Below are 20,747 nucleotides of genomic sequence, written 5' to 3'. Positions count from 1 at the left end.
TTGCAATGTAGGGGCAGTTTAGAGGTTAATAGTGTAGTGGGAACTTTGCAATGGGGTTGTGGCGGTTTAGAGGTTAATAGTATAGCGGGGTACTTTGCGGTGAGCTATGTGGCAGTTTAGGGGTTATAGAGTAGGAAACTTAGGGCGATTTGGGTTAGCATGCAAGTATGGGTGTTTTTTTCCACTTTTCTCACTCCATTGAAGTCTATGGGGCGGTATGTTAACATGGCTATGATTTTCTAAACTCGGCTCTTTGCGCACACCGGTTAGCAGGTTGAGCGAAAAAAACTTTAATTACAACTTGTAATACGTGTTCTACCCGAAGTTGGCTGGAGTTAGCGTGCGAGCGGGAGTGGTAATTACCGCTCCACTTGTAATCTAGCCCATATTTTGTATACAGATGTTTTGCCAAACTGCTGATATATACTACGTGCCTATATAAAAACTATCCATTTAAGCACATTTGAGTCTGAGGACACACCAAACACAGGCAGCAGGGTAACTATACCTGTCACACACTGACACAGGCAGCAGGGTGACTAAACCTGTCACACACTGACACAGGCAGCAGGGTAACTATACCTGTCACACACTGACATAGGCAGCAGGGTAACTATACCTGTCACACACTGACACAGGCAGCAGGGTAACTATACCTGTCACACACTGACACAGGCAGCAGGGTAACTATACCTGTCACACACTGACACAGGCAGCAGGGTAACTATACCTGTCACACACTGACACAGGCAGCAGGGTAACTATACCTGTCACACACCAAACACAGGCAGCAGGGTAACTATACCTGTCACACACTGACACAGGCAGCAGGGTAACTATACCTGTCACACACCAAACACAGGCAGCTGGGTAACTATACCTGTCACACACCAAACACAGGCAGCAGGGTAACTATACCTGTTACACACTGACACAGGAAGCAGGGTAACTATACAGGGAGTGCAGAATTATTAGGCAAGTTGTATTTTTGAGGATTCATTTTATTATTGAACAACAACCATGTTCTCAATGAACCCAAAAAACTAATTAATATCAAAGCTGAATATTTTTGGAAGTAGTTTTTAGTTTGTTTTTAGTTTTAGCTATTTTAGGGGGATATCTGTGTGTGCAGGTGACTATTACTGTGCATAATTATTAGGCAACTTAACAAAAAACAAATATATACCCATTTCAATTATTTATTTTTACCAGTGAAACCAATATAACATCTCAACATTCACAAATATACATTTCTGACATTCAAAAACAAAACAAAAACAAATCAGTGACCAATATAGCCACCTTTCTTTGCAAGGACACTCAAAAGCCTGCCATCCATGGATTCTGTCAGTGTTTTGATCTGTTCACCATCAACATTGCGTGCAGCAGCAACCACAGCCTCCCAGACACTGTTGATGATGGACCACAGGTTCTCAATGGGGTTCAGATCAGGTGAACAAGGAGGCCATGTCATTAGATTTTCTTCTTTTATACCCTTTCTTGCCAGCCACGCTGTGGAGTACTTGGGCGCGTGTGATGGAGCATTGTCCTGCATGAAAATCATGTTTTTCTTGAAGGATGCAGACTTCTTCCTGTACCACTGCTTGAAGAAGGTGTCTTCCAGAAACTGGCAGTAGGACTGGGAGTTGAGCTTGACTCCATCCTCAACCCGAAAAGGCCCCACAAGCTCATCTTTGATGATACCAGCCCAAACCAGTACTCCACCTCCACCTTGCTGGCGTCTGAGTCGGACTGGAGCTCTCTGCCCTTTACCAATCCAGCCACGGGCCCATCCATCTGGCCCATCAAGACTCACTCATCAGTCCATAAAACCTTTGAAAAATCAGTCTTGAGATATTTCTTGGCCCAGTCTTGACGTTTCAGCTTGTGTGTCTTGTTCAGTGGTGGTCGTCTTTCAGCCTTTCTTACCTTGGCCATGTCTCTGAGTATTGCACACCTTGTGCTTTTGGGCACTCCAGTGATGTTGCAGCTCTGAAATATGGCCAAACTGGTGGCAAGTGGCATCTTGGCAGCTGCACGCTTGACTTTTCTCAGTTCATGGGCAGTTATTTTGCGCCTTGGTTTTTCCACATGCTTCTTGCGACCCTGTTGACTATTTTGAATGAAACGCTTGATTGTTCGATGATCACGCTTCAGAAGCTTTGCAATTTTAAGAGTGCTGCATCCCTCTGCAAGATATCTCACTTTTTTTTACTTTTCTGAGCCTGTCAAGTCCTTCTTTTGACCCATTTTGCCAAAGGAAAGGAAGTTGCCTAATAATTATGCACACCTGATATAGGGTGTTGATGTCATTAGACCACAACCCTTCTCATTACAGAGATGCACATCACCTAATATGCTTAATTGGTAGTAGGCTTTCGAGCCTATACAGCTTGGAGTAAGACAACATGCATAAAGAGGATGATGTGGTCAAAATACTCATTTGCCTAATAATTCTGCACTCCCTGTACCTGTCACACACCAAACACAGGCAGCAGGGTAACTATACCTGTCACACACTGACACAGGCAGCAGGGTAACTATACCTGTCACACACCAAACACAGGCAGCAGGGTAACTATACCTGTTACACACTGACACAGGCAGCAGGGTAACTATACCTGTCACACACCAAACACAGGCAGCAGGGTAACTATACCTGTTACACACTGACACAGGCAGCAGGGTAACTATACCTGTCACACACCAAACACAGGCAGCAGGGTAACTATACCTGTCACACACTGACACAGGCAGCAGGGTAACTATACCTGTCACACACTGACACAGGCAGCAGGGTAACTATACCTGTCACACACCAAACACAGGCAGCAGGGTAACTATACCTGTTACACACTGACACAGGCAGCAGGGTAACTATACCTGTCACACACCAAACACAGGCAGCAGGGTAACTATACCTGTTACACACTGACACAGGCAGCAGGGTAACTATACCTGTCACACACCAAACACAGGCAGCAGGGTAACTATACCTGTCACACACTGACACAGGCAGCAGGGTAACTATACCTGTCACACACTGACACAGGCAGCAGGGTAACTATACCTGTCACACACCAAACACAGGCAGCAGGGTAACTATACCTGTTACACACTGACACAGGCAGCAGGGTAACTATACCTGTCACACACTGACACAGGCAGCTGGGTAACTATACCTGTCACACACTGACACAGGCAGCTGGGTAACTATACCTGTCACACACCAAACACAGGCAGCAGGGTAACTATACCTGTCACACACCAAACACAGGCAGCAGGGTAACTATACCTGTCACACACCAAACACAGGCAGCAGGGTAACTATACCTGTTACACACTGGTTGACCCAAGAGACTGCCTTTGGCTGTGGCATTGGAAGCAGATGAGGGCTGGGCATCTGACCTGCATCTATGTCTAACACAGGACAGTCCACAGAGTCAGCTTGCAGTAAAGCTTGTAGCGCCTTTTCCACGGATGGCAGGTTGGACAGATTGCAGTCATCAGCAACTAATATATGAACTCTGCCTAAGGACAAAAAGAGACAGAGGCCTATAAGGATGACACACAGGAGAACACACACTATATTCTCAAAACTCACATAAGGTTCAAAGTATGAGGAAGTTCTAAGTGGGACAAACCACGTTTTCTGCTTCTCCTTCTAGTTCTTACCTAGAATATATTACAGACATACATTTGTCATTTAATTCACTTGTATTAGCAAACTAGCCTAACTCATTAAAGGGACATTAAACTCAAAATCAAATTCCCTAATGACCCTCCAATATGCTGCAGTGCGGTGATAAATTGATGCATTATCTGTCCCAAAGTGGCCACAGCAGATGAGGTAGCATAAACACTATTCAAGCAGGTTTTTCAAGGTGTCTGTCCCTGAAATGCAAAACATTAAATATTTAAACATGTATTTATTGTATTAAGGTGATTTGCATTGTTGTAATTCATTTCTGGTACAATTAATAATTATAAAAAAATACATTAATATCCATGTGAGCTTGCCACATGTGGAATTGTAACCCAGACTTGCCACATGCAATTGCATCTTAAAATGAAAAGATGGTTATAAATACATATCATACGTATCACAATTGTTTAAAAAGTTTATCTAATGTTTCTACAAACATTCATCATTCAAGTCTATGGGTATTTTTGTTGATACATCATTTCATAAGCTTTTCTAAAGCATTGTGATTGACTCAGTGTGAAGAACGTTAAAGGGACAGTCTAGTGCAAAACAAACTTTCATTATTCAGATAGGGCATGTCATTTTAAACAATTTTCCAATTTACTACTATCACCAATTTTGCTTTATTCTCTTGGTATTCTTAGTTGAAAGCTAAATCTAGGAGGTTCATATGCTAATTTCTAAACTCTTGAAGGCTGCCGCTTAGCTCAGAAATTTTGACAGATTTTCACCACTAGAGGGTGTTAGTTCATTTGTTTCATATAGATAACACTGTGCTCACGCACGTGGAGTTCATAGGAGCCAGCACTGATTGGCTTAAATGCAAGTCTGTCAAAGGAACTGAAATAAGGGGCAGTTTGCAGAGGCTTAAATACAAGATAATCACAGAGGTAAAAAGTGTAGGGAATGGGTAATAAAGGGATTATCTATCTTTTAAAACAATAAATATTCTGGTGTAGACTGTCCCTTTAAGTAGGAGAAAGAAGTTAGACAGAATAAATATTCATCAATGAAGACAGGGAGATTTAGATGGAAGTGCTCTTTGTCCTGTCTGCTCACATATACAGTAAACTAAACTTCCACTAAATATTCATGTACATATAGGCATCATTATTATACTCACTATTATCAAAGTATACTTTGTAAAGCAGGCGCAGTCTGTCTCTATTTACAGACACATGTACCACAGAACCTCGCTCACTCATGTGAGTCTGCAACCGCAAGAAGCAGTGGTCATGTGACTGCTACTTCTTAACCACAGAGGTTGCAGCTTAAAACATCTTGGACTGATCCCTCTGGTATCTCTGCTCTACTGTCATGCAACTGCCTGTGTATGAGCACAAAGAAATTCTTGTCAATTATAACTGTGGATGGTAAATGCTGCCTTGTTTGCACCCAGTGTGGGCAAACAGATTCCCTTATCAAGAACCATATCCATCACTTGTTATTAAATGGGGCCCAGAGTGTATCACATTTTTATTTATTTTTTAAGTTCATATTTAGTTCTGTTATGAAATTAACTTCTTACTCTTGGCCTCCTTGATTAAAACATGAATAATGAAAGAAACATGCTGGGTTTCATGTCCCTTTAAGCAAGTGAACATTACAGCTGTATAAACAAGAAGCACAATTTAATAAAGGTACAAATTTATTTCCCTTACTTGCTGCCATGCAGCAGAAATTCAAGAGGCAAAGACATTTTGTGCTGCAATGCACAAGCTGCACATTTCATTTTAGTATATTTATTTGCATACTTATCCAGGGTGCTGAACCTAAAATGGGCCGGCTCCTAAGCTTTAAATTCCTGCTTTTTAAATAAAGATAGCAAGAGAACAAAGACAAATTGATAGTGAGAGTAAATTAGAAAGTTGCTGAAATGTTATGCTCTATTTGAATCATTAAAGAAAACATTTGGGTTTAGTATCCCTTTAAGTAGAATAGTATAAGAGAAAATGTGCTCAAAGTGATAAAATGATTAACATGGATGGGCACATTGGATTTATTTTGCTAAATATATTGTTATTTTTTTACACAGTGTATGTTTGGGGGAACAAGAGAATATTTATTTTACAAGAGGGTAGTTTGGTATAAACTACATAGGTGATGTGTATTCATGGATCTCATTAAAGGCACCCAGCATTTGGGTTTTATCTCTCTTTTTATTAAGGTGCAAATCATAACATCTCCTAGCCATAGCCCTTAGTACTGGTTACTTTGCTAAGATTATAATGTTTGCTGTAGGTGACAGACATAAAACACATATTACTCCACCTTAGTAGCTACTACACCTTTATATTGTCTGTTTATCTGTAGACTCCTCAGCCCCTCTGTATAACCTGTCAGCTTTGGCTTTAATGCAGTGGTTGGCAAATTGTCACCCTGAAGACTCATGTATCCTTTAGAGCAGTGTTTCTTAACTCCAATCCTCAGAACCCTTAAAGGGATATTCCAGACAAAATTGGAAACCACATAGGTGCATTTCGATATTGAATAGAAGAAATTTTGTAATATACATGCATTAGCAAAAATGCTTCTAATAAACGCTACAGCTGTTTCAAAAGTGTATTTAAGTATGCACCGTGCACCAGCATTTTAAACACAGCACATGCTCAGGGAGCCTAAGGTGCTTATACCATCTGGTAATTACTCAATTTGTTCATTGCTGACATGATACAAGCCCCACTGATGATCTGAGAAGCTGCATTATTTAAAACTTGGGTACAGTGTGACAATATCTAGCTATGCTTCACAAGCACGTGCAGAGAAAATTTTTAACATAAAAACAGTGATAACTTTGACTAGAAGCATTTTTGCCAATACATGTATATTGCAAATATGTTTATTTTCAAAGATGCAATAAATCTATGTGCATTTAAATTTTGACTGGAATGTCCCTTTAACAGGCCACATATTTATTATATCTTAACTAGAGCACAGGTGAAATAATCAGCTGATCAGTAACCATGGTTACTAACCTGCTCTCACCCTTCAGATGATTATTGCACCGGTGCTTTAGTTAAGATATAATGAATATCTGGCCTGAGGAAGGGTCTTGAGGACTGGAGTTGAGAAACACTGCCTTAGAGCTCTATTACCTTAATTATTATTTTCCAGCATGAAGTTCACATTCTCTATCAGATGCTACAAAATGCTTTAGCACCATCCTATTTCCTTCCCTCCATTAATTCAGTGTCTACCATGCTCTGACTGTCCCATAACAATTAAGACTATTGTCAAGTATTTAGATAGAGGATTGGGGATTCACTGAGCAGGTAATGTGTAGCAAGTCTTTTTTTTTTTTAAGGACCAGTAGAATTGTATAATTAAAGGGACAGTCAACTCCAAAATTTGTAATTCTTAAAAAGATAGATAATCCCTTTATTACCCATTCCTCAGTTTTGCATAGCCAATATGGTTGTATTAATATTCTTTTTACCTCTGTGTTTACCTTTTAGCTAAGCCTCTTTTGACAGCCCCCTGATCACATGACTTTTTATTTATTATTTATTGACTTGCATTTTAGCCAATTAATGCAGTGTCAGCCACAACTCCACCGGAGTGAGCACAATATTATCTATATGGCACACACAAACTAGCAGTCTCCTGTTGTGAAAAGCATGTGATAAGAGGCTGTCTATAGTGGCTTAGAAACAGGCAGAAATTTAGAGGTTTGAACTTTATAATGTATATTAATATATATAATGTTGGTTGTGCAAACTGGGGAATGGGTAGTAAAGGCATAATCTATCTTTTTTTAAATAACAATTTTGGTGTTGACTGTCCCTTTAATAAGTACTTAATTAATAAAAAAACAACTTATGTAACACTGTTTCTGAACTTCAAATTAACAGTAGATGTTTTTCTCTCTTTTTCTGGCCCCCTTTATCATGTGAAAGACATCAGCCAATCACAGACTAGTATACGTATACCACCTGAGATTGCACACACGCTTAGTATGATCTTGTTCCCCAGAAAGTGTAAATATAAAAAGACTGTGCAAAATTTGATAATGGAAGTTAATTGGAAAGTGTTTTAAAACACTCTAATATGCTCTATCTGAATCATAAAAGTTTATTTTGACTTGAGTGTCCTTTTAAAGGGACATTAAACCCAATTCTTTCTTTCATGATTCAGATAGAGATTACCATTTAAACAACTTTCAAATTTACTGCTATTATCTAATTTGCTTCATTCTCTTGATATTTGTTCCTGAAAAGCATATCTAGATAGGCTCAGTAGCTTCTGATTGGTGGCTGCACATATTTGCCTCATGTGATTGGCTCACCCATGTGCATTGCTATTTCTTTAACAAATGATATCTAAAGAATGAAACAAATTACATAATAGAAGTAAATTGGAATGTTGTTTAAAATTGTATTCTCTGTCTGAATCATGAAATAATTTTTTGGGGTTTAATGTCCCTTTAAGTGATGTCTAGTTTTAAATTCCACAGACTGACTCCCTAATCATCAATATGATGTTTTTATTTGTAGCCCTAATGCGCTGTTGGGCCGTTCATAAGTCATTATTGTATCACTTCTAGCCCACAAAGTCCCAACAATTTGTTGTTTGCAAGTCAGGTTTTTTATTACATGTAAAGTGATCCATTCAGTTCTCTAACTGGTGCTTCCTAATATTGGTTAAAGGGACATCGAACATTATAATAAAATTTTTCATTGTTTCATCTAAAAGATGCTTTTACCAAAAGATATAAGGAGGGTGGTGCATATAGATCATACACCACACTCCTAGGGGGCGCTAACAATAAGCAGCAAACAGTAAGCAGATATATACAGATAATTAAGAGAATATACAATAAACCTAGCACACTTCTATCAGATTATTAGAGATGATATGCTCACAAGTGGACCCAGATGATATTGGTATAATCAAATAACAAAATGTCCGCACAAAGAATAATCCAAAAGAAAGAAGGCAGCTCTCTGTCATAGGACGGTCATCCTGGTGTGGCATGATCTATAAGAAAAAGAAGCACAGAGGCGCCAACATGGCCTAGTAACGTCACGGCAGTCAGATAAAAAACATCAGCAGGATAGGAAATATACTCACAAGCGTAGCGCACCCAAATGGTGCTATTGTGGCAGCCTGGAACATCAAACAGTGGTCCAGCTCACTGGTGTCTCCAGCCAGATAGAGATGATCCTTGGCGAGGGCCTATCCTATGATGCCTATAAGGGCAAAAAAGGCACACACATAGCCCAGTAACGTTTGTACACCAGATAAAAAAGGATTCAAGGTTGTACTTAGAGGAAACAAAGCACCACCAGGTGCAATATCAGCAGTAATGGGACCTCTCAGCCGCCCAGTGGACTGTGGAATAAAATTTGCAAGATGCAGAAAATCACCACTTTAGAAGATAGGACTAGCACACACACTCTGCCCCCAAACAGGAGCAGAATAATTGTGATAAAGCAAGTGTATATTTAAAAACTTTTATTTTAAAAACAGCGACATGTTTCTCAGCCACCACAGGCTGTTTCCTCAGGCGGCTGAGAGGTCCCAGTACTGCTGATATTGCACCTGGTGGTGCTTTGTTTCCTGTAAGTACAACCTTGAATCCTTTTTTATCTGGTGTACAAACGTTACTGGGCTATGTGTGTGCCTTTTTTGCCCTTATAGGCATCATAGGATAGGCCCTCGCCAAGGATCATCTCTATCTGGCTGGAGACACCAGTGAGCTGGACACCAGTGAGCCTGTTTGATGTTCCAGGCTGCCACAATAGCACCATTTGGGTGCGCTACGCTTGTGAGTATATTTCCTATCCTGCTGATGTTTTGTTTCCGACTGCCATGACGTTACTAGGCCATGTTGGCGCCTCTGTGCTTCTTTTTCTTATAAAAGACGCTATTGACAGATGTATTTTAGTTTTGCTTTTTTAAAGGGACACTGAAACCAAAAAAATTCTTTCGTGATTCAGATAGAGCATACAATTTTAAGCAACTTTCTAATTTACTCCTATTATCAATGTTTCTTCTTTCTCTTGCTATCTTTACATGAAAAAGAAGGCATCTAAGCTTTTTTCTTGGTTCAGAACTCTGGACAGCAGTTTTTGATTGGTGGATGAATTTATCCACCAATCAGCAAGGACAACCTAGGTTGTTCACCAAAAATGGGCCGGCATCTAAACTTACATTCTTGCATTTCAAATAAGGATACCAAGAGAATAAAAAACATTTGATAATAGGAGTAAATTAGAAAGTTGCTTAAAATGTCATGCTCTATCTGAATCACAAAAGAAAAAAATAGGGTACAGTTAGGGTTGCCACCTGTCCCTTAAAATACAGAACACTTATAAGTAGCACATGCTGCAGGGTGTGCAGGGAGGAATATGAATAGTGCTGTCCAGAAACACAATACATGTTCCTCCCTTCACACCCTGCAACATGTGTAACTCATAAGTGTCCAGGAAAACATGGCTGAGGTGGAAACCCTAGGTACAGTGTCCCTTTAAATTTGTATTCCTGCCCTGAATAAATCAATGTTTTATTGTCATACACAAAGGCATGGCCCTCTCCACCAGTAAAATAAAAGCAGTTGTCCTGTTCAGCCAGTGAGGATCAGTAGGAGGTACAAAAACAATTACTGCAGGATTAGTTTCAATTTAAATTGAAACAGCTTTTACTCAAAGGACAGTCTACACCTTAGTCATCTTAAAGTCTTACCTTAGATTAAGCTGCAAATAGCCTCCTGCCTTTCTATATCATGCAGCAGGAACAGTAAAAAAAAAGTTATTTTAAAATGAATATTGTTTCTTGCCAGTTTTAAATGGCTGCCAGCTCCACGAACTGATGACATCACAATCTGGGCTGCATCTAGGCACTCTGCTGAAAAGCATTGACACCCTGATGCATCCAACTAGTGAGACTTTTGTGATTGGATGCCATATACAGCCCAGATCATGATGTCATCAGTGGGCTGAGCTTGGAAGCCAGAAACAATATTCATTTTAAAATAACTTTTTTTTACCATTCTTGATGCATGATATAGAAAAGGTGCAGGAGGCTATATGCAGCTTAATCTAAGGTAAGACTTTAAGATAACCAAGGTGTAAACTGTCCCTTTAAGCAAGAAAATATGTTTCACATATGTAAATGCTGCTGTTTCATATAATTACAGTACATTTTTTTAAATCAATGTCCCTTTAATTTTACCCCTAACACCAGAAAAAAAACAGCAACCTGTAAGCAAGTCTATGTTAGATGACAGCTCAAAACAAAAAGGATAGAGATCAAGGGGATAAGAAGGATTAAATAGGAAATTGATTTTCCTTAGTACCCCAAGGTTCAAGGTCAAGGAATAGCCATGTTTGTGTTAGTTATTCTTTAACCCCTTAATGACAAGTGACGTACCAGGTACGTCCTGCAAAAACTTGCAGTTAGTGACAATGGACGTACCTGGTACGTCACTTGTCTAAGAGAGTGCTGGAAGCGATCGCAATCGCTTCCAGCAGCTCTCAGGGTATTGCAGTGATGCCTCGATATTGAGGCATCCTGCAATACCCTTAGAAAGCATCCGATGCAGAGAGAGCCACTCTGTGGCCCTCTCTGCACCGGTAGCGATGCGGCCGGTTCGTTGGTGGGTGGGAGCGCAACTGGGAGGCGGGTGGGCGGCCCATCGCTACCCGGCATCCGGCTCCTGTTAGTGCAATGTGCACACCGGGTGCCGGGAGCGTGCGGGGGCGCGCATGCGCGTGCGCGCACGCCCGCGATCACCTACCCACACTGACACCAATGAGTGGGAAGAGGGGGGGAAATATATATATATGAGGATCTGGGAGGGGGAGGGGGTTGGGGTATTGTGGGGGGCTGCTACACTACAGAAAAAAATAAATTAGTAATAAAAAATAATTAAAAACACTTTTTTTGGGGGCAAATTGGGTACTGGCAGACAGCTGCCAGTACCCAAGATGGCGGCAATTAGGTAGGGGAGAGGGTTAGATTGCTGGGGGGGGGGGGATCATGGAGGTTGGGGCTAAGGCAGGAGTCCATCACAGCTAAAACATTTTATTTTTTTTTATAAAAAAAAATAAAAACTCCTTTTATTTAGTACTGGCAGACTTTCTGCCAGTACTTAAGATGGCGGGGACAATTGTGGGGTGGGGGAGGGAAGAGAACTGTTTGGGAGGGATCAGGGGGTGGGATACTGCTGGGCATAATTTACGTGTGGTGCGCAGCAGCATTTAGCGGCCTTCTACTTACCAAAAAGCAACCACAAAGCCATATAAGTCTGCTATTTCTGAACAAAGGGGATCCCAAAGAAGCATTTACAACCATTTGTGCCTTAATTGCAGAAGCTGTTTGTAAATAATTTCAGTGGGAAACCTAAAGTTTGTGACAAAATTTGTGAAAAAGTGAACTTTTTTTTTATTTGATGACATTTGGCGGTGAGATGGTGGCATGAAATATACCAAAATGGGCCTAGATCAATACTTTGGGTTGTCTTCTAAAAAAATATATATACATGTCAAGGGATATTCAGGTATTCCTGACAGATATCAGGGTTCCAATGTAACTAGCGCTAATTTTGAAAAAAAGTTGTTTGGAAATAGCAAAGTGCTACTTGTATTTATGGCCCTATAACTTGCAAAAAAAGTAAAGAACATGTAAACATTGGGTATTTCTAAACTCAGGACAAAATTTAGAAACTATTTAGCATAGGTGTTTTTTGGTGATTGTAGATGTGTAACAGATTTTGGGGGTCAAAGTTAGAAAAAGTGTGTTTTTTTCAATTTTTTCCTCATATTTTATATTTTTTTTTAATAGGAAATTATAAGATATGATGAAAATAATGGTATCCTTAGAAAGTCCATTTAATGGCGAGAAAAACGGTATATAATATGTATGGGTACAGTAAATGAGTAAGAGGAAAATTACAGCTAAACACAAACACTGCAGAAATGTAAAAATAGCCATTGTCATTAAGGGTAAGAAAATTGAAAAATGGTCCGGTCATTAAGGGGTTAAAGGGACAGTCTACTTGAAAATTTGTATTGTTTAAAAAGAGAGATAGAACATTGTTATATTAATACACTTTTTACCTCTGTGATTACCTTGCCCCTAAGCCTCTGCAGACTGCCCCTTATTTCAGTTCTTTTGACAACTTGCATTTTAGCCAATCAGTGTTGACGCATAAATAACTCCACGGGAGTGAGCACAACATTATCTATATGACACACCTGAACTAGCGCTTTCTAGCTGTGAAAAACTGTCAAAACGCACTGAGATAAGAGGCGGCCTTCAAGGGCTTAGAAATTAGCATATGAGCCTACCTAGGTTTAGCTTTCATAAAAGAATACCTAGAGAACAAAGCTAATTTGATGAAAAAGAATGTGCTTATTTGTAAAACCTGCTATTTTATCAGAACTCCCCACATTTTCCCAGTTGCCAAAATAGATACAGGAAAGTACTACAGGATAGTTTAGGAGATGCATTACATGGGGTCGATTTCTGAAAGTGCGAGCGGATATTATACAATGTAGTGTATCATGTCCGCCTCACATCGATAAATGCCATTTATCATTGCACAAGCAGTTCTTGTGAACTGCTTGTGCAATGAGGCCACCTGCAGATTCGTGGCCAATTGGCTGCTAGCAGGGGGTGTCAATCAGCCCGATCGTATAGGATCGGGCGGATTGATGTCCGCAGCCTCAAAGCTGGCGGACAGGTTATGGAGCAGCGGTCTTTAAACGCACTGGCTAATAAAGAACACTGCCACAGCTCTATTGGTGGATAAATGTTTATTTTTCAGTACAGGATAATTACTTTTTTAGAAAACAACAAGATTACAAGTGGAGCACAAGTGATAGCGAATAGGTATATACACGGGTTGCAATATAATTTCTAAAGCAATTTAAATGAAGAACATTAGAAGGGTTGCCACCAAGCTGGTATTTTTCCAACACAGACAATATTTTTAAGGTTCAGTTCAAAGTTGAAAATAATGATTAAAGGGACATGAAACACAATTTTTTTTCTTACATGATTCAGATAGAGAATAAAATTTTAAAAAGGTTTACAATTTACTTATATTAACAAATTCTCTTAGTTCTTATGTTTTTCTTTGTTGAAGAGATATCTAGATAGGTAGCGTGCACATGTCTGGAGCACTGCATGACATGAAATATTGCTGCCATCTAGTGCTTTGGTTAATGTATTACATTGTTGCAAAACTGCTGTTGTAATGTTATATAGACACGTGCACACTCTGAACTTACCTTCCTGCTTTTCAACAAAAGGATAACAAGAAAACAAAGAAGTTGATAATTGATTAACATTGGAAAGTTGTTTAAAATTGTATGTTCTATCTGAATCATGAAAGAATTTTTTTTTTAAATTTTTTTATGTCCCTTTAAATATAGAAATAAAGATGCTTTTATGGTGAAACGTCTTCCAAGTGTTTCTGAATCTAATTATAAACCAAGTAGCCCTAAAGCTTGTGTACATGGCCATTTTCTGCAATCCAGCGGCTCCGCTCGGCCCCGTCCACCCAGCCACGTCCCAGTCCCGCCCACCCTCTCTGCTGTCTGATCCTTATGGCGGTCACTGCTGATCCTTCCTAATGGCCAGGTATGTTTGTCTCACGCTGTAGTCTCTACTGAGCATGACTGCATCGGACAAACATACCTGGCCTTTTATAATATAGGATGATTATTTAAAATCAATTTATATAAACTTTATATAAACTGGCAACTGTTTTCCTTAGTCTCAACTTTGTTTGATCTGGAGATGGTGGTTAGATCCCTGGTTAGTACCACAAGAGGCTGGTCAGCTGGGGAACCGCTAACACGCAGAGTCCACTTCACTAGCACTAACTGGGGAGTTTCACTCATGTGAGTTTGTTTGGTACAACGAATTTTAATTAAATGCCAGTCGCACTATGTAAGCGCCCTCTTCTGTATTAAAGAAAACTCATGTTCTTTATTCTCAAGATCCATGAAAAAACAGCAGATGCTTTCCATGATGAGCGGCAGAAATATATGACAGCGCTGTGATGATATGGCCTGGGGCAATCTGCACATTGTAAAAAAAATGATTAATGCGAGTAATTACCCGGCGAGGTTAATCAGACGAAGCAAAACCCTTCAGTAAAAAGCAGAGGAAATCTGAAAGGGAAACCTTTAGAATGAGATCAGAGATTATCATATTTGTTTATCTGATCTTTGTGTTCTGGACTGCAAGAGATATACACTGTTTCAATATGCAGGTACATTAACACGTCTGTAATCTGTAGGAATCTGTCAGAATTGTGAGGGTTTATGGCCTGTTTTAATAGGCAGCTAGACAGATTGCTCAACTTTTATCTGCAGTCTATATCCATAACAACAGTATTAGTACAGAACATATAAACCACCCTCCCTTTACCTCAGGTCAGGGTAATTTATCAACTTTTCAGGATGTAAAATGTACTCTTACCCCATTCATATACTGCTACTCTGTACTTCCACACCCCTTTGTACACCCTGTGCACATGTCCTATCATAGAGCCATTACTATACTTCCCTCTCGCAGCATATATTGTACTTTCTCCCTAAATAAATCAATATTGTACTCTTATACCCTCATCACTACCATTAGTGTACACTTCTATTGAGGGATAGAAATATGTATGGGTGCATTTAAACTTCAGATAGAAACATTTTTGCAATATTCTTCTGTTAATTTATTTCTTCACGAATGCACATTTGTGGTGAAAATATGATTTTCGTTTTCATTTTAACGAATGAATATCCAATGAAAATAGTATTCATTTCTTTCCTTTAGTTTTTTAGGGGTTAATACTTATCTTAAGGCACTCTGGCGAACGCGCTTATCCTATCTTCTTCTTGTCAGAGCTCCGGCTGCACTAACAGGAGGCTTATAGCGCACTCGACTCCCAGCACCTGCACTCAAGTTAGTGCAGGTCCTGGGATCCGAGAGCGTTAAGTCTGCTGTTAGCGCAGCCTTGGCTCTGGCAAGAAGAGGATTGGTTAGCGCTCTCCAGAGCGTGTTACGGTAAGTATTGTAGCTACTGTTGAACTTTTCACCTGTAGCTTTTAAACATTTACATTTGTTTTAACGAAAACTAATGTAAATGTTCAACTAAAATTCAGTATCCTTTATTTATTATTATTATTATCAGTTATTTGTAGAGGGCCAACAGGTTCCGCAGTACTAAAGACATGGGCCTAATATGCAAGGTGAAAGTTATGAGAGACAAAGGGTTAGGGGGCCCTGCCAAGAGTTTCATGTTGTAAATCATCTCTCATGAAAGTGATCTACAAAACAGCTAGGCTCGTAGGTTTACATGCTAAGGGGATTCAAGGGGATAACTAAAGGAGGAGAGGAACTAAGATAGAAAAATGTTAGTGTATATTATATGCATCCCTAAACAGTAGAGTCTTTAAGGAGTGCTTGAAAGTTTGAAAATTAGGGGAGAGTCTAGTGGAGCAAGGCAGAGGGTTCCACAAAATAGGGGCCAGTCTGGAGAAGTCTTGTAGACGGGAATGTGGGGAGGTAACAAGAGAGGAGGAGGTCATGAGCAGAGCGAAGGGAATGGGAGATCTGGAGACTAGGTTGGAGATATAGGGTGGAGCAGTGTTATTGATAGCTATAAAGGTGAGGCAGCAAGAATTGGCCAAAGACTGGATGTGGGGAGTGAAAGAGAGATCTGAGCCAAGTGTGACCCCCAAGATATAGGGCATTCGGGGTTGGGGTAATGATGTTATTATCAACAGTTAGAGAAAGTTGGGTGGTAGGGATTTTGGAAAAAGAGGGGAAAATAAGGAGCTCCGTTTTTGAGAGATTTATCTTAAGGTAGTGAGAGGACATCCAGGAGGAAATATTAGAAAGACAGTTAGTGACACGAGTCAGTAAGGAAGGGGCTAGGTCTGGTGCAGATATGTTGATTTGAGTATTATCAGCATACAAATGGTATTGAAACCCATGGGACTGTATTAAGGAACCTAAGGATGATGTATACATTGAGAAGAGAAGGGGGCCAAGGACAGAGCCTTGTGGTACCCCAACAGAAAGTGGTAAAGAGTCAGAGGATGTGCCAGAGAAGGTAACACTAAAGGTATGGTTATACAGCTAAGAGGAGAGCCACGAGAGAGCTGTGTCACAGATGCCAAAGAATTGGAGGGTTTGGAGCAAGAGAGTGTGGTCGACCGTGTCAAAGGCTGCAGACAGATCAAAATGGAATAACAAAGAAAAGTGGCCTTTAGATTTTGCTGTAATTAGGTCATTAGTAACCCTATTGATTGCAGTTTCTATGGAGTTTTGTGGGCGAAATCCAGATTGAAATGGATCAAGAAGGGAGTTTAATGTGAGGAAATGTGATAAACGTGTATTTACAAGCCTTTCCAGAAGTTTTGAAGCGAGGGGGAGTAGGGAAATAGGGAAGTAGTTGAATGGGGATGATGGATCAAGAGAATTTTTTTGAGGATAGGTGTAATTAGTGGTATGTTTAAGCGATGAGGAAAATATACCAGTGCTGAGAGAGACATTAAAAATATTGTGAGGATAGGAGTAAGAGTAGGAGAGAGGGAGGGCAGTCATTTTGAGGGGATGGGATCAAGGGGACAAGTAGTTAGGTAAAAGGGGGATATAAAGGCAGAAACTTCTTCCTCAGTAGGTGCAAAAAAGCTGAGTCTGTGGCTTTGCGGGTTTTGGACATTGGTTATTGGTTGAGGTGGTTGGAGACTGGTAGTGTGTTGGGAGATGATTTCGTTTCTGATGGAGTCTATTTTGTTGGTGAATTGGTTGGCAAAATCTTGAGCTGAGAGACAAGTGCAAATAGGTGGTGGGGGTGGGCGGAGAAGGGTGTTAAAAGTGGAGAACAGATATTTTGGGCTTGAAGAAAAAGTAGAGATAAGAGTAGAGAAGTAGACCTGTTTGGAAAAGGTGAAGGGCAGAATAGTAGGAGTTCAAGATGAACTTGTAATGAAGGAAGTCAGCTGAACAATGGGATTTTCTCCAATGTCGCTCAGCAGTGCGGGAACATCTACGTAGATAGCATGTCATAGGAGTATGCAAGGGCTGAAGATGAGTATGTGACTATTTGGCTTTGTAGGAGGTGCCAAATTGTCAAGGACCGATGTAAGAGTGAAATTATAGTGACAGATAGATTGGTCAGGGTTAGAAAAGGAGGAGAGGGAAGAAAGCAGGGGGTTGAGAGAGTTTGAAAGATGTTGCCGATCAAGTGACTTAACGCTCCTGTGGAATTTGGTGTGAGAGCTAGAAGGAGGGAGGGCAGTAAGAAGTGCTGTGATATTACAAGTGAGGAGATGGTCAGAAAGAGAAAAGGGGGAGTTTGTGAAACTTGAGAGAGTGCATCAATAAGTGAAAATCAGATAGAGGGAGCGTCCATCTTTGTGAGTAGGAGAGTCAGACCATAGTGACAAACCATAAGAGGAAGTGAGCTGGAGAAGTTAAACTAAAATTCAGTATCCGTTTAGTTTTAAACTAAACGAATAACGAATAGTAAAGCCACTATTCAGTGAAACACATTTCAGTGACATACGAACATATGCAGTGACTGCACCATGTACCTAGAGTCAGCGGTGGCTTATATGAAACAAATGACGTATTCACTGATGCAATATACACACCACCTCCAGCTCTCTGAGCAAGCATGGTGTTTCAATTCCGATCCTCTAGTGACATGTAGCCTATGTGTGTATGCTGCTGATACATTAATAACTTTTACTAGAAGCATTTTTGCTAAGTAATATATAAGAAGTATATTGAAAAAAAGTCTTCTATTTACAAGTTACAGTACATGTATATATTTTAGTGCTCATTTATCTGTCTCTTTAACGTTTGCTAGGGAACCAGTAAGTACTGTTACTGCACTACACTTCTCATGTAGAACCACAAATAAATAAAAGGACCCACACTAAGGCCTCTAGTTATCAACGCGTCTACTTACCTGCCTTCGCCGGCCCAATACGCCCGCCTAAGCTCGCCTACCATCGCCGCCGCAGACTTGAAAAATCTCGCCAAAGTTATCAATAAATCTGTCAAAAAGCCGCGCACCAAGTACGGGGCGATGAGCAGCAGACTGTGATAGTTATCACTCATCCAATCTCGCTGCTCTTCGGCTTTTTGACAGCTTTATTGACAAGCTGTCACTAAGCACCCACACTAAACTACACTGTTCTACCCCCTATACCGGCACCCCTGGAGCCCCCCGCAACTAAATAAAGTTATTAACCCCTAAACCGCCGCTCCTAGACCCCGCTGCAACTCTTATAAATGTATTAACCCCTAAACCGCCGCCACCTAAACTATACTTATTAACCCCTAATCTGCCCCCCCATACCGCCGCCACCTATAATACATTTCTTAACCCCTATCCTGCGGATCCCGGACCTCGCCGCAACTAAATAAATAGTTTAACCCCTAAACCGCCGCTCCCAGTCCCCGTCGCAACCTATATTAAACTTATTAACCCCTAATCTGCCCCCCTACACCTTTAAAATAAACCCTAATATAGCTACAATATAAATAATAATTAACTATCTTAGGATTTATTTTTATTTTACAGGCAAATTTCAATTTATTTTAACTAGGTACAATAGCTATTAAATAGTTATTAACTATTTAATAGCTACCTAGTTAAAATAAAGAGAAATTTAAAGAGAAATAAAAAAATTCCCTACCCTATTCTACATTAAAAAGTTACCAGCTCTATTACCTTACCAGCCCTTAAAAGGGCCTTTTGCAGGGCATGCCCCAAAGAAAACAGCTCTTTTGCCTGTAAAATAAAAATACAACCACCCCAACATTAAAACCCACCACCCACATACCCCTACTCTAACCCAAACCCCCCTTAAATAAACACTACCCCCTGAAGATCATCCTACCTTTAGCTGTCTTCAGCCAGCTGACCCACCAATGGAACTGAAGAAGAGATCCGGAGCGGCAGAAGTCATCCAAGGGGTGCTGAAGAGGTCTTCCATCCGATTGAAGTCTTCATCCAAGCGGCGTCTTCAATCTTCATCCATCCGGAACGGAGCCATCTTCAGACGAGCCGACGCGGAGCCATCCTCTTCTTCCCGACGACTAACGACGAATGACGGTACCTTTAAGTGACGTCATCCAAGATGGCGTCCCTTCAATTCCGATTGGCTGATAGGATCCAATCAGATTGAGCTTGCATTCTATTGGCTGTTCCGATCAGCCAATAGAATGCAAGCTCAATCTGATTGGATAAGCCAATCGGATTGAACTTTAATAGAGCTGGTAACTTTTTAATGTAGAATAGGGTAGTGAATTTTTTTATTTTGGGGGCTTTGTTATTTTATTAGGGGGCTTAGATTAGGTGTAAGTAGCTTAAAATTGTTGTAATATTTTTGAAATGTTTGTAACTTATTTTTTTTTTTGTAACTTAGCTTTTTTTATTTTTTTGTACTTTAGTTAGTTTATGTAATTGAATTTAATTGTAGTTATTTGTAGGTAATTTATTTAATTAATTTAATAATAGTGTAGTGTTAGGTTTAATTGTAACTTAGGTTAGGATTTATTTTACAGGTAATTTTGTATTTATTTTAGCTAGGTAGTTATTAAATAGTTAATAACTATTTAATAACTATTCTAACTAGCTAAAAAAATACAAAGTTACCTGTAAAATAAATATAAATCCTAAAATAGCTACAATGTAATTATTAATTACATTGTAGCTATCTTAGGGTTTATTTTACAGGTATTTAGTTTTAAATAGGAATAATTTATTAAAGTGTAGTGTTAGGTGTAATTGTAACTTAGGTTAGTTTTTATTTTACAGATAAATTTCTCTTTATTTTAACTAGGTAGCTATTAAATAGTTAATAACTATTTAATAGCTATTGTACCTAGTTAAAATAAATTGAAAGTTGCCTGTAAAATAAAAATAAATCCTAAGATAGCTACAATATAATTATTATTTATATTGTAGCTATATTAGGGTTTATTTTAAAGGTAAGTATTTAGTTTTAAATAGGATTAATTTATTTAATAAGAGAAATATTATTTAGATTTATTTAATTAATATTTAAGTTAG

General features: G+C 39.6%; 1 protein-coding gene across 1 annotated transcript in view; it reads right to left on the bottom strand.

Moving 5' to 3' along the window:
* The window catches only part of PHACTR3 (phosphatase and actin regulator 3), a 272,870-nt gene that overhangs the window by 219,164 nt on the left and 32,959 nt on the right, over positions 1-20,747 (bottom strand). The window contains exon 4 of the mRNA XM_053705489.1: positions 3,334-3,531. Within this exon, the coding sequence (XP_053561464.1) occupies positions 3,334-3,531 (198 nt within the window). The remainder of the gene's footprint in view (positions 1-3,333; positions 3,532-20,747) is intronic.

This window comes from Bombina bombina, chromosome 1, assembly GCF_027579735.1.
Source record: "Bombina bombina isolate aBomBom1 chromosome 1, aBomBom1.pri, whole genome shotgun sequence".
Classification (NCBI taxonomy): Eukaryota; Metazoa; Chordata; class Amphibia; order Anura; family Bombinatoridae; genus Bombina; species Bombina bombina.
This window is presented reverse-complemented; position numbering and strand designations above follow the sequence as displayed.